Raw genomic sequence first — 13,493 nt, forward strand, 5'->3', positions numbered from 1 at the left:
GAAAAATATTTTTCGAAAAAACTAATATATATATATATATATATATATATTCCCCCGGAATACGGAATTACCCTTATTGGCAAAAACAGATGACAAGTGTCACTCCCGCGAGCAACGACAAGACGCAACAGCAAAACAGCTTGCTTTCCTATACTGAACCCAAACCAACACACGTATAAACCATACAGTGGTCGAGCTGCACCTTCCTTCCTCCCTCCCGCAGACGCCTACCGCAATAACCACCACCTAAAACGACTCGTCTGGCTCCAATTCTCTCTTCTTGTGTGACAAGAAGTCGCATCGAATCGAAGAATCCCAACTCCCATGATTCATTCGTACCCCGTTTGATCCCTTCTTCCTCGATTCCCATGGCCTCCCCCGCCCTTGGACTCCTCCTCCTCCTGGCCGCCGCGCTGATCCCCGCGCCGGCCTCCGCAATCGGGTTCCAGTTACACCACCGGTTCTCTGACCGCGTGCGGCGGTGGGCGGAGGGGCGTGCCGTGCCCGGCGCGTGGTGGCCGGAGAAGGGCACCGCCGAGTACTACGCGGCCCTCGCCCACCACGACCGCGCCCTTCGCGGCCGCGCCCTCGCCGCCGCCTCCTCCGACCTCTCCTTTGCCGACGGCAACGCGACCGTCCGACTCAGCTCCTTGGGATTGTACGTCGTCCCTCTCTTGTTTCGCTCTGCTTGATTTGAAGAATTGGTATTGGGTGTTCGAAGGTTGGATCTTTTAAACGTCTAGTTGTGTGCTTTGATCTGATTGCCCCCCTGGGTTTGGGGATTTTGTCTTGATGATCAGCTTGCATTACGCGATCGTTTCTTTGGGGACGCCCAACATGACGTTTCTGGTGGCGTTGGATACTGGGAGTGATCTGTTCTGGGTGCCCTGTGATTGCAAACAATGCGCGCCTACCACCTCCCCTGATTTTGGTGTAAGCCTTCTGATATCTACTATCATTCTTTTCATGTTCCAAATTCTCTTTGGTAGCTCTTTTTTATCTTGTCTATGGATCTTCTTTGTGAGTAGCTTCTTTTCTGATGAACATCCTCTTAGGTAGAGTTTTTAACTTAAGATATGATTTCTTCTTTCTTATCATAAGATTGGACGAGGTGTAGTTGGTTTGCAATCATCTTTTACAAAACAATTGGATCAAAAATTTCGTTGTTGTTGCTACATCAGTCTTGTAATACCAACAAGTCCATACTCAAAATTAATCGCAATTTAGAACCCTAGCTATGGTAGAGGTGAGAAAAGTGGAACAATTACTGTAAGTTCTGGATTACAGACTACACTTTTCAGTATACAGATTTGAAGTCTTAAGCTAAACAATATGTTCTAATCACTTGCATGTGATTTAATCTTCCTTGTTATTCTTGACTACAATCCCTTCAAGTTAGGCCATGGTCACAATGAAAGATGAGACACTACAATCCCTTCAGGTTAGACCATGGTCACAAAGGTTTTATGAATTTGGCCTGGTGTTACCATTTGTTTCTGGATAATCTTAGACATAGTTCTGCGTCATTATTACAATGCATGATAACATGTAGATGTAATTCCTAATATGTCAAGGACATTAGTGTTCTGTGTGGAGTATCCTGTTAATTTGCAAAAATGCTCATCAGAAAATGCATTTAAAGCACTTCTGCTTGCTTTCAGATTTTCTTTTCTTTCTATGTTGGCTAGTATTCTTCCTTATGATTTTTGTGGTCGGAGTAAGTTTTAGACACATCATTGTTTTATTACTACCGATATTATCTCATTAATGAAAATTATTTTGGTCATTACGGGCAAGCAAACAGTTGTAAGCTGTAATAGGTTTGACTATGAAAATGCAAGTAGCAAATACCTTTCAAGGAAGTTTTACCTTTTCCCCAAGGGAACATCCTGAGAATGAGTTGCTCTATAGGAAAATATCATTGCGGACTAGTAAATTTCCTGGTGCATTTGTATTCGCATTTTATCATTGACTACAGCCATGTATTTCTGGTTGATATATTCTGTACTCCTTTGTTTGTACTGATAAATAACCCCAGTTCCATATAAAGTTTATATCTCCAAACCTACTTGTTCCTCTCGTTCTGTGCATCTTATTTTTCAAACACTTTATTGCAGCAGAATGTATCTTTTAACATCTACAGTCCTAATGCATCATCAACAAGCAAGAAGGTTTTATGCAGCAATGGCTTATGTGACCTCCAAAACCGGACCTCATGCACTGCAGAAGCCAGCAATTGCCCTTATGTTGTTCAGTATGTATCTGCTAATACCTCATCTTCTGGAATTTTGGTTGAGGATATTTTGTACTTGATGACCGAGGATGCTGCACCTCAAATCATTAAAGCACCGATTGTTTTCGGGTACTGTTGTCTTCGTTTTAAATCATTTCAGTTCACCAGAAATCCATATTCCTATCTCTTCCCTCCAATCCTAATTATTCTTTGGTTGGCTCATGTAGATGTGGAGAAACTCAAACTGGTTCTTTTCTAGAACGTGCAGCTCCAAATGGTCTGTTTGGGCTAGGAATGGAGAAGATATCTGTCCCTAGCATCTTATCCAGTCAAGGGCTTGCTTCAAACTCTTTCTCCATGTGCTTCGGAGATGATGGCACCGGGAGGATACATTTCGGAGACAAAGGTAGCTTAGACCAACAAGAAACTCCATTTGTTATAGACAAGAGTTTGTAAGTGCCTTTGTTAGATATGTGTGGTTTGCATTCTTATTTACAAGAGTAACTCTTATTTTTCTTTTGTTTTTCTTTTTCCCCAGTGCTTCTTATATGATCAACATAACTGGAGCCACAGTAGGAAATGATTCTATAACTGCTATTCTTAGTGCTCTTGTCGACTCGGGTACCTCATTCACTTATTTGGCTGATCCCCTGTATACCAAGCTAACTCAGAGTGTAAGATAAATTCTCACTGATGATCTGGAAGCATGCCCCATTCTTTGCTGATTTGTGGTAACTCATAAATACCTTTCCTTGTTACAGTTCAAAGCACAAGTTCAAGAGCAACGGCTCAATCCTGATCCAGATGTCCCTTTCGAATTTTGTTTTGAAGTCAGGTAATTAAAATGATCTGAGATGTAGAGAAGTTTTACATGTTTATTTTAGATGATACCTTAATTTTATTTTCCAATTCCTACTGCAGTCCTACTCAAACTACAATCTCACTACCTGAAATAAATTTAACAACAAGAGGCGGAAGCATTTTTCCTGTAAATGATCCAATATTTTTGTTTAGTTTACAGGTAAAGTATAAACATATCATATTTCATCCAGATTCATGGATATTTTATAAGTTCTCCTGATCTTTGTGATGTCCAGCAAAATGAATACTTCTATTGTTTGGCCATTATGAAGAGCAATGGACTGAATATAATTGGGCGTAAGTTCTTCGTACACATCTCTGAAATCATATACGACCAGGATTTATCTTGATCGAAGAAAAATTCTTATTTGTTTTATTATGAACCGGTTATTTAAGAAGTTCATTCATGAGTTCAATATCTGATGGCTGCCTTTAATCGTAGAAGCATGGTTGTGATCCAGTCATTAGCTTAATATATTATGGATTTTTAACAACAAATGGATATCTCTGTTTGAAACTGTTGTCTTTTAGATTAATCAGAGCTACTTTTCAAATCAATGCGGATTTCAATTAGTTTAACCTACAAGCATCTAAACTAGAAATTAGTGCTGTATAGCTCTCTTGGTTTCTTAGCACAGAATCTGTGAGAGGCACAAATCTTGTGCTCTACAAGAGTAGAAGGTGTACCACATTTTGCACAGATCAAATTAGACTTTGATCTTTTGCTTCATGGCTTAAACTATCTTGCGACCAGAAAGACTAGAATGATGATTATGAGGTATCTGCTTCTTTGTGGCTACTGCATGAGTTATAAAAAAGTAAACTATGGTTTCTCAAACATATCTTGTGCAGAAAATTTCATGGCAGGCCTCCGTATCGTCTTCGACAGAGAAAGGCTGACTTTGGGTTGGAAGAACTTTGATTGTAAGTAGAAATCTTTCCAAAAAAATAGACATTAGTTTGGTACAAATCTGAGTATAATTTTCAGGCTGGAGTATTGAGAACAAGATTAAGTGTACCTTCACCCTGTCACCATATCCACATTCTTTTGTTGCACCAGGCAGTGACACTACCAAGACAACCAAAGGTGGCATGAACTCTACTCGGGCGAACACTACTCAGGTCACCATGCCGAAGCCTCCTTCCAACAGCTCGACACAAAAGAAACTCACAAGTAGTCTCTTCTCATTGCTGCTTCTCTCATCCACAATTCTTTGATCGTAATTCCTTGGGTTGCTCACAGCTTCATACGAACATATACAACACAGTCTATACATTTGCATTTATCGTCAGATTAGGCATTGCAAATAAACTCAGTCAGGAAGTTTTACCATTTCTTGTAATTATTTCTTTTAATTTATATTTTTATTCTCCATATGTTTGTATGATTAACATTGGATCTTAATGAGGCAGTTATATTTGATTGAAATTTTCATCCCAAGTTTTAAATCATCTTATCATAATTTACAGTTTAGTTAAGACTTCTGCAGGGACAAACCCTAATGGATCTTAATACTATGACAAGCTCTCTCTATAGGCCCTGCAGGAACCTCATTCATGTTTCAGACCCTAAAAATATTGCCGAAAGAGCCAAGTGAAGGATGAGAGAGTAAATGTAATTTAGCTGAATTTATCCTTTTTTGTTTTGTTTTGTCTCATTAATGTTCACTAATTTCAAAAGACAATCCTGTCAGGTGTTCAGGCATACCAAGTGAATGAATCCACTATTTATTGACCTTGTGAGAGCGCTTCAAAGAGAGTCTTCTACACTGTCGATAGGGTTTTATGAGTCCAGTTATAGTCAACATGAGACAGACAATACATTAGAGGTCTTTGAGCTGTGATACATAAGCTTCGAAGATGACAAAAAAAAAATCTATTGAATGTGTTGCTTCAAAAAAAAAAGTTTAAAGAATATATTTTCTCTATTTTTCACTCAAAAAATTATGAATTTTGCACTCTCACCATCAGAGGAATTTTATAGACACAAATTCTGAATGCAATCTTTTTTAAGAAGAAAAATTATCCAAATTCCAAGTTTTCGGTGACCTCTACCGAACATGAAAATGATACAGAGATCTTGGTCTCAATCTTGCAGACTATCCTGATCATATTCCCAACTATTAGGCACCAAACAAATTCGAAAAGAGTATGATTTTGTTTTCTTCAAACTCGTGAATAGCAGAGATATTCACCAGTAGACAAGCAGCAAATAATCAACTTCTAACAAGTTGAGTAGAAGATGCTATTGAAGACTGGCCCAAAGATCAGAAATACTAGAAATGTATATCGAAGATATTAAAGATGATGGCAATTGGAAGAAGAAGAAGAAGAAGAAGAAGGGCCAGATTTAGCTAATCATTGGAACAGCTCCGTTGGGAAGAAGAATTTATACCATGCGCAAGCGGCAAGTTAAAACAGTTAGAGAGGTAAAAGTAAGACCGGGCATGGGATGAACTCTGCCAACAGATTTCCATCAACATACTTCGAGTGAATTGCTTCCATGCTTAAGACCACCAGATCCAAGTTCAAGTCGTCAGCTATCTCGCCTATGATAGCAGTTGGCATCTTCCCCTCTCCCAATCGTTCCATCAAGCCAAACTCCTTGAATCCACCTAAACACAAAATAAGTAAATGAGAAGCAGGCACCTCAACCAGACATCATAATTCAATGTAATGGGATGAAAATAGAACAAAACCAACCTTCTGAAAGGTGCCATCGGATACTAGATAGTTGAGCATCATGTTGGGGAATCGACTCTTTTGGCTTGTCATCGATAACTGCAAATGGAAAATCAAGTTCCACAGCCCTTCAATATATTGGTTCATATGGCAAGAGAAACTTAAAATTATTTTGTGTAACTGCAATACAGGTTCGATCATCGTACCAACAACTGTGATATTAGCTCCGTATTTTTTTGCAAGGGCAGTGGTGGTTGCTGCAGCCTATGAAATAGAAATGTTCATTTTATCAGCAGAGTAGAAAAGGAACAAAAATATCTGAAAGGGCCAATCTTCTGAAAAGGAAGGTAGTTCTACATTAAATTGATTGGATGTGACTAGTCCCAGAAACTGGAATACACTGTATCACACCTACTTTGAGGAAAAAAAGGATCAAGTTCAGTTTGTAGGAGAGGCTAGAATGACAGTAGAACAAAGGAAAAAAGAGAGATAAGATAACAAAAACTTCATAGTAGTGCACTTAAAAGCTTGTGTAACATCTGGATTAAAATAGCATAATATAATCCACAACCAACTAAACTTGACCAGAATTCTCAACAACGTACAGTAACAGCGCATATGGCTGTTGCTAATGTCACATATGTTCACCATAGATCGATTGACAGTCATATAGAATTCCTTGATGCAATTCTTCAATTGCTTCGCACAAATGCACAATCTTACCATATTGTTAATTGACAATCATTAAATATAGGATTCCTTGATGCAATTATTCAAGTTCTTTGTAAAAAGGCATAATCTTGCCAGATTGGCAGCTTTCTGTTGAACACATTTTGTGCCACAAGGATATGATAGAACGATATTTCCATGTCAAAATGCTCTTAAATCACAAAAGAAACTAATTTTGAGATGATATTCAAATGAAATAATTAACTCTGTTGTAAATGAACTAATAAGAAGTCAAAAGATTATATTTGCACAAAGAAAAACATAACCCAAGCACCATGCTCTTTGCGAAGGTCATGTCTAATTGATGTATGAATTTGAAACCTGACGGCAACAAGAAGTTAAATCCAGTAAAGTCCAAGATTTAGACAAATTGCATTTGTTGATTAACATTTGAAAATCAAATGCACTGGACAATTTAGAGGTCTTTTACTTGAAAAGAATAAGTGAAAACATCTAGCCACATTTTTGCAGCATAAGCTAATTAATAAGAAATTGTTGGCATAATATTTGCATTAGAAACTAAATCTATGATACCAAAATCATCTATAGGAATCAGCAGCATGATAATTGTTTGGAAACAAGATGGGCATTGGCTTCTCCATAATAACTTCACAGCTATTTTTGAGAAAAATCAGAGAAAATCTTTCCAATATGGTAAGCTTGCTCCTTAGTAACCTGGTCGATAACAGAATTAATCTCTCAAAATGCAAAAGGGAGACTGTGTTCATCAACCCAACCGAGGCCCCACATTGGTAGGAGTCATTTGCACTTGGCTGTGCTTTTTTAGGTTGCCTTTTTATAGCTATCCTTGAAAAATAAGACATAGATGCAAGCATTAACTGGACACATGGAAACCAGAAAATAAAAATAACCTGTCTTGTTCCCTCTGAAAGGTAAGGGTTCCGATCAGTGATTGGAAGAAGCACATGCTTAACACTTGTTAAAGCATCCGCTGCCAAAGCACTTCCAGATTCATGCATTTGTGCTCTTGCTGAAAAAGTGCAATTAATAATTTAACTCTGGACAATATAAATAAACCATCACAAGTATTTTGGGCTGTGCAAAAGCAGTACTGTAGGCTACGGCAAAAGATTCAACTATAAATAATCAATCAATAACAAAGTTTTAAAGGAAGTAATAAAATCTCAGCAGTTAAGGTAATGCACAGTGCATATGTGGCATGCTTTTAAATGGGCTGTTCATTTGAAGATACAAACGATAAAATACATTATCAAGTTTAAGTAATTCATAGCTAAATATATGCTTCAGCCTCCTTTAGGCTTTTAAAATTATAAGGAATAAAAAAATTAATAGTCTCTGTGACTGGTATTGTATCATAATTTATGCACTAGCATAATAATCATAATATAAAAAACATAAAACCATATAACTGACTGCACTGATTTTTTTAAGTGGACCAAATGTGGGAAGCACATGTACAGCATATTGAGACCACATAAACCAAAAATTAGGCAGACATATATCCACATCCACATATGCATCCACATAAAAACTGCTTTTGGAACTAGAATCACTACGATAAGTTATATCAACTTTTTTTGACCCATTAATGCATTATGTTTGGACAATCTCAAAGAAGCAAAAATTTTGTTCCAACGAGTAACAGACTTTATGAAGAGAATGCCACATACATTTCAACTGTATCCATATAGCTGGCTACAAGCTCATACCGATAAACTAGTTTCAGTCCTCAGATGAATAAGAAAACAAGAAAAAGAAGATAGTGCAACTGTAAACCCAAGCTAAAATCAAAGCATAATCAAACAGGAAGAGTAAAGAGAAGTTCCTTGATTCATACAAATGCCATAATTTTTTAGGGGTATACATTTTTTTTTTCTTTCAAGAAAACACCAAAAGACCAAGTCTTTGTATTGATGATACTAACTCATCTTCCACAAAGGCCCCATACCTAGTAATATAACTCGAGTGTCTTATTTTAAGATAATAAATTAAAAGCCAAAACATTAGGAAACAAAGAGAAACAAGAAAGAACGGGAAATGGATTAATATTCTGAAATCACATTTTCATGAGATCAATTTAATGGTGGCACAATTGCATATATGATCCTATAAAGTTAACTGTGTCTTGTCATCCTTGTAAATTTTCGATATGCACATATTTCCTGCTAAAATTGTAAAATATACACATATATCCCTTTAGCAACCCTCCATCAATCTAACTGAAAAACTTGTCTCGAGTTAAATAGTTCAATGGTATTACATTTTTTTCAAAAAAATATATAAGACATCAAAATGAAAAAAATGCTCTCATCTTAATCTTCGTGAAAAAAAAACCCAGTCTTGTCCAAGACGAATTCTCACATATTTCAAGAGACAACGTAATTGATATTCTTTGAATAATTGGAAATAAGGATGCTGCTGGATGAAGTTGCTTCCTATAACGTAATCGAGATTCTTACGACTAGCAGGAAAGGACTATTCGGAAACTTAATGTTTATGCAGTGAAGAAGGGCAAGAAAAAAAAATAAAGACCAAGATAATGGTCTTAATGTCTCTTCCCTTCTTCACTGCATAAATATTTCGTTCATGAAAATCCAAGATAATAATCTCAATTTCCATCATTCTTCATCAACATTATGTTCTTCAAGCAAAATCAAAAGATCAAGCGGGATTTAGGGAAAGCTCTACAGCAGCAATTATGACGCGGAATCAGAAAACCCTTACAAAGAAATCCAACTCCGCGTCCAAGCACTTTGATTCGGTACCCCGACATAAGCAGCAACATCATATATCACGCAGATTAGTGTCCATGATCTGAGTAAAATAGTAGGAAGAGTACCTTTGCTTTTGCTTCTTCTGAGGGTGGCGACCGCACTGGCCGGCTCAGCCCGGGAAAAGAGGGACGGAGAAGAATAGACCGTAAAAGCGAGACGACGAGTGGGCACCAGTGGCCGCCAGGCATCAGCGGCGGCGGCGGCGGCGGCGCAGGGCTTGGGTTGGGAGAGGGAGAGCATAGAGTGGGTGAAAGCCATGATTAGGATGGATTTTAGGACGAAGAGAAGAATCGCGGGTTGGGGAAAACGTTTTTGGATGGGCGACGAGTTCGGACCGTTCTGGATATATTTTTTTAGTTTTATTCCATTAAAAATTAAAACGTGGCAGCAGCTTCCAGAAGAGCCCAACGAATGGAGGAATTTTGCAGAGAGGCCCCTTTATCTTTAGAAAATTAAACCATAACCCTCTTTTGTCACTTTATTTCCTTTTGATAGTATGTTTTTCTCTTGCAATGTGACGGTTACAATTCCATATTGGGAAATTAATTGAATTATTATAATTTTTTATAAATTATTATGTTTTATGTTTGTTGAAGATTATTTGCTTGCCCAAAATTGTATGATGACTCCTACAACATGTGCATAGGCCTCGTTCTCTCGTGTGAAGATCGAAGATCATTTCTTTAGTCATTCGTTGAATAGTGCAAGCATTCGAATCATGAATTTTGATGATAAAATTAATTTATGAGTTTTTGGACTAATAAGATTTGAGATAAGTAAAATTTTGATAATTGTTTTGATACCCAAATTTGCATATATTGATTACAAACATAGATTAATTAATCAAATAAAGAAGGGAACTTCTTTCCACTTGGGAGGAAATTTTTTTCTGTCAAACATACATTAGCAGAAGTCAATATCATGCAAGTATTTTAGCCCAGGGATTAACTTCACTACGTATAGGGGGAATGAGTCCAAGAGTTGACTTGTTAGAGCCGCCAGATAAGTACTCATCCACACCAGTAGATGATGACCAGCCATTGCCAAAGCTGGATCACCTGCAGAACGACGCATCAGCCATGGAACTGCACTCCATCATAAGCTACACCCTCTTCCTCGCCTTCATGTCCGTTCTGTTGCTTGAAAACCTCGTCGGGGCTGCATCCTACACCGTCGGCGACGCCGAGGGATGGACGTACGGGTTAGATTACCAGAGGTGGGCGCAGAAGTACAACTTCACGGTCGGCGATGCTCTACGTAAGAGATCACCATTCGATCACCAGCTGATCTCGTCTTCCAGCTCCATGTAAACGTATGTTACTGGGTGCAGTGTTCAGCTATATCAGGGGACAGCATGACGTGTATCGGGTGGTGGAAGATACATTCCGATCCTGCGACGTGAGCTCCGGCGTCGTGAGCTCTTATGATTCCGGCAACGACGTGGTGAACCTGACGCGGGCCGCCAAGTACTGGTTTCTGTGCAACGTCAAGGGACACTGCAGGGGCGGGATGAGATTCGGGATCACCGTGGCGAGAGCAAGCCCGAGCCCCAGCGGAGGTGGCGACGGAGAGTCTCCCTTCCCGACATCTCCACCGCCACCGCTGCCCGGTAATGCCGGCGCATCCGTAGCAAGGACGACGTGGTGGCTTGTGGTGATAGGTTTGTGGTTCGTGATCGACTATTTAGGAGTAGATTGACTTCTCCTCCTCAACTGCTTGTTTCAATATCGTTCGATGTCTCTTCCTCGCTTACGTTATCTGCGGTGAGATTTATTGGACTGCTTAATATTGTATGTTTTGGTTGACGAAGACTTCACATGGCTATCTATGTTCAGCGTTGCGTTGTAATAGATGAATCCAACCTCTGTGAGTTCACTGTCATTTGATACGACTTGTACCTATTGGGACATTAATTAGATCTATCCGTCAGCAACCGACATTTTCTTATGATATAAGCTTACGTCATATATACATTTACTATCATTTCTTTCTCCTTTGAGATTATGTATACGTCGCGATGCATCAAAGATCAGAGCAGCTTTGAGGGTGGTAGAATGTGCACCCACAGCAGATAACAGCGTACGATTCCATCTTCTCTCTCTCATCTTTATAATTCTAGCTAGCACTATCAAGATGTGTAGCAGTCACATCGTACATGTGTTAGATTATATTATCTTATTTAATCGAATAAAATATATTATAATTTAATTAATGGATGAGATTGTTTAATCTGATAAGATATACTATAGTTATAATTAGAATTTGATTATATATTTATAATAAAATTACTTAAGAGATGATATTAATTAGAAAAATATTCTTAATTACTAGATATTATGTTATATGATCAGATAAAAATATTTTGAATGAAATAGAAAGGTACACTCGTCTAATCTTAAATATATAAATATTTGATTTTTAATTTTAATATTAAATTTATTTCGTATAATAACGTAATTATTATTTTATACTTACAACAAATACTCCCTCCCTTTAAGTGTACTTTTTGTTTATTGCCGGGTAGCCGTCTATTTCCTTGCTAAGCTCTCGAGTGCCCCATTGGCTGTGGCAGGCAGGCGCCGTGTCGAGAGGCATAAAGAAAGCGAGGTAAAGGAGAGCCGAGGACGCCGCACCACGTGAAGTCTCGTATTTTAGATGATGGATTGGACAGCTGCTGAGTACTTCCTATCTTTCCTCGATCTGTTTTCGATCGAAGCCAAGAAAAATTGATGCGATCTCGTCACTTCGACCCAGGTTTACTTCCTCTAAGACCACAAGCCTCAAATCTCTCTGGTCCATGCTGTTATGGCCAACTAGCAGCATGGAACAAGTGTGGCAGGACATCAGCCTGAGCTCTTCTCTTCAAGAAGAAGACGTGCCTTCCACGCCTTCTCCCTCGCTCTATGGCGCCAGCACAGCAGCCGCTTCCTGCTCCTTCGGTGGGAACTTGAAGGAAACCAGTAATCGCATTCTTCCTGCTCCCCTCAGCCTCAGCTGCGGCTGTCTTGACTCCAGCATCGATGGGGTCGGCAGTGGTAGCGTCGTCGACTGCTGCCCTAAGAAGCATGCGCTGGAGCAGCGGTGGAATGGGAGCTTCAGCAGCGGGACTGACGTCGACCGCAGGAAGAAACGGATGATCAAGAACAGGGAGTCGGCAGCTCGATCGAGAGCCCGGAAACAGGTACCGACTCCTCTCCATCAGATCGACTTCTACCTCTTTTAACAGTCTTGCGTGCGACAGGCTTACACGAACGAGCTGGAGCAGGCGGTCGATCATCTACTGTACGAGAACAGGTTCCTGAAGAGACAGTGCGAGGAGGTACTCCTTCGACCTAAGCACTCCTTCGTTTGTCCCCATCGATTAGATCTAATGCTACTGCTCGTTGCTTGTTTGTGCAGCTGAAGAGAACTACGGTGCATCAGCTCCCGGTGGCTACAAAGAGCTCCACCCTCCAGAGGACGTTAACAGCTCCATTTTAGGAAAGCGCAGGATGAGACCTTTTTTTCCACGACAAATGGCACCTCCCTCCCTGTCGGGACAGCTTTAGGTATTGTTCTACGGGTCGATGCTTTCTCAGCCTTCTTCCGAAGGCTGAGCTATTTTACTCAGTGCAGGTTTTCGTGGACAAGCTGCTCTCTACCTTCCTCGTTCACTCTGGCTTCTTCTCATTTATATTGCCTTTGCTTATGCTGCTTCCTCTGAGAATTCTACCTCAAAGAAGCTGTCTTGTTGCTGTTCCCTTGTCATCCAACACTTGGTCAACAAAGACATTCAATTCTACTTTTTGACTCACTGTTTTCTTTAAGAAATCCGTTTAATTTGTTTGGAATATAACAAATAAACAAGGAAATCTCTCAAGGATTCTTCTGTACATAGTATTCTGACTCAAATCCTTTCTATCTCTTCCTATATGTAGACTGATGGCACATCACCTTCAGCAAAGCCAAATGATCAGAGGAATGAATAGGTCCAGTAAAAGGACTTAAGATAACCAATCGTTATTAAGCTGCACTTAAGGCAGCAAACAACTGGTCATAGTATAGAAGAGAAAGAAATGTATAGGAATCGGTGGCAGTATGAAAGACTATGCAGGGAATGATATATACTGGGTTTGACTCTTTATCTTACAAGAGGAGATCATACATATAGTGTCCAACTTTCATTGAACAAAAAAACTTGAGAGATACATATAGATAAGAGGAGATTATTTATATCTGATCCCGTTGTTACT

At 39.2% G+C, this 13,493-nt stretch overlaps 4 protein-coding genes across 7 annotated transcripts; 3 read left to right on the forward strand and 1 right to left on the reverse strand.

Annotated features, from left to right (window-relative positions):
* The first annotated feature begins 179 nt into the window (after positions 1-179).
* LOC135637078 (aspartyl protease family protein 1-like) lies at positions 180-4,523 on the forward strand. Of its 3 annotated transcripts, none has more exons than XM_065149458.1 (10): positions 180-658; positions 801-933; positions 2,118-2,362; positions 2,461-2,685; positions 2,772-2,907; positions 2,995-3,068; positions 3,155-3,254; positions 3,331-3,391; positions 3,947-4,018; positions 4,159-4,523. In XM_065149458.1, exons 1-10 carry the CDS (start codon positions 369-371, stop codon positions 4,188-4,190), a joined length of 1,368 nt encoding a protein of 455 aa, XP_065005530.1. In that variant the 5' UTR covers positions 180-368; the 3' UTR covers positions 4,191-4,523. The 3 variants fall into 3 exon arrangements, with proteins under 3 accessions (XP_065005530.1, XP_065005529.1, XP_065005528.1); XM_065149457.1 differs by having other exon boundaries at positions 181-658; positions 2,121-2,362; positions 4,155-4,523; XM_065149456.1 differs by having other exon boundaries at positions 182-658; positions 4,155-4,523.
* Positions 4,524-5,231: 708 nt separating this feature from the next.
* Positions 5,232-9,596, reverse strand: LOC135637079 (uncharacterized). The gene is made up of 5 exons (XM_065149459.1): positions 9,327-9,596; positions 7,378-7,496; positions 5,983-6,040; positions 5,798-5,875; positions 5,232-5,709 (listed from the first exon to the last, which is right to left on the reverse strand). Exons 1-5 carry the CDS (start codon positions 9,517-9,519, stop codon positions 5,516-5,518), a joined length of 642 nt encoding a protein of 213 aa, XP_065005531.1. The 5' UTR covers positions 9,520-9,596; the 3' UTR covers positions 5,232-5,515.
* A 609-nt stretch (positions 9,597-10,205) lies between these two features.
* Positions 10,206-11,148, forward strand: LOC135635557 (chemocyanin-like). The gene is made up of 2 exons (XM_065146703.1): positions 10,206-10,518; positions 10,592-11,148. Exons 1-2 carry the CDS (start codon positions 10,230-10,232, stop codon positions 10,957-10,959), a joined length of 657 nt encoding a protein of 218 aa, XP_065002775.1. The 5' UTR covers positions 10,206-10,229; the 3' UTR covers positions 10,960-11,148.
* A 763-nt stretch (positions 11,149-11,911) lies between these two features.
* Positions 11,912-13,054, forward strand: LOC135635276 (ABSCISIC ACID-INSENSITIVE 5-like protein 2). Of its 2 annotated transcripts, none has more exons than XM_065146248.1 (3): positions 11,912-12,442; positions 12,488-12,580; positions 12,661-13,054. In XM_065146248.1, the coding sequence occupies exons 1-3, from the start codon at positions 12,059-12,061 to the stop codon at positions 12,739-12,741; spliced, it is 558 nt and encodes a 185-aa protein (XP_065002320.1). In that variant the 5' UTR covers positions 11,912-12,058; the 3' UTR covers positions 12,742-13,054. The 2 variants fall into 2 exon arrangements, with proteins under 2 accessions (XP_065002320.1, XP_065002321.1); XM_065146249.1 differs by having other exon boundaries at positions 11,925-12,442; positions 12,503-12,580.
* The last annotated feature ends 439 nt before the right edge of the window (positions 13,055-13,493 follow it).

Source organism: Musa acuminata, chromosome BXJ3-4, assembly GCF_036884655.1.
Source record: "Musa acuminata AAA Group cultivar baxijiao chromosome BXJ3-4, Cavendish_Baxijiao_AAA, whole genome shotgun sequence".
NCBI lineage: Eukaryota > Viridiplantae > Streptophyta > Magnoliopsida > Zingiberales > Musaceae > Musa > Musa acuminata.

Coding starts and splice junctions, on each gene's coding strand:
- LOC135637078 (XM_065149456.1), top strand. CDS start 369: ATGGCCTCCCCCGCCCTTGGACTCCTCCTCCTCCTGGCCGCCGCGCTG. Junction 2,363..2,460: donor AAAGCACCGATTGTTTTCGG/GTACTGTTGTCT, acceptor TGGCTCATGTAG/ATGTGGAGAAACTCAAACTG. Junction 3,069..3,154: donor GAATTTTGTTTTGAAGTCAG/GTAATTAAAATG, acceptor TTCCTACTGCAG/TCCTACTCAAACTACAATCT.
- LOC135637079 (XM_065149459.1), bottom strand. CDS start 9,519: ATGGCTTTCACCCACTCTATGCTCTCCCTCTCCCAACCCAAGCCCTGC. Junction 5,876..5,982: donor AGCTAATATCACAGTTGTTG/GTACGATGATCG, acceptor TTCCATTTGCAG/TTATCGATGACAAGCCAAAA. Junction 5,710..5,797: donor CCGATGGCACCTTTCAGAAG/GTTGGTTTTGTT, acceptor TTTTGTGTTTAG/GTGGATTCAAGGAGTTTGGC.
- LOC135635557 (XM_065146703.1), top strand. CDS start 10,230: ATGAGTCCAAGAGTTGACTTGTTAGAGCCGCCAGATAAGTACTCATCC. Junction 10,519..10,591: donor CACGGTCGGCGATGCTCTAC/GTAAGAGATCAC, acceptor TACTGGGTGCAG/TGTTCAGCTATATCAGGGGA.
- LOC135635276 (XM_065146248.1), top strand. CDS start 12,059: ATGCTGTTATGGCCAACTAGCAGCATGGAACAAGTGTGGCAGGACATC. Junction 12,443..12,487: donor GATCGAGAGCCCGGAAACAG/GTACCGACTCCT, acceptor CTCTTTTAACAG/TCTTGCGTGCGACAGGCTTA. Junction 12,581..12,660: donor TGAAGAGACAGTGCGAGGAG/GTACTCCTTCGA, acceptor TTGTTTGTGCAG/CTGAAGAGAACTACGGTGCA.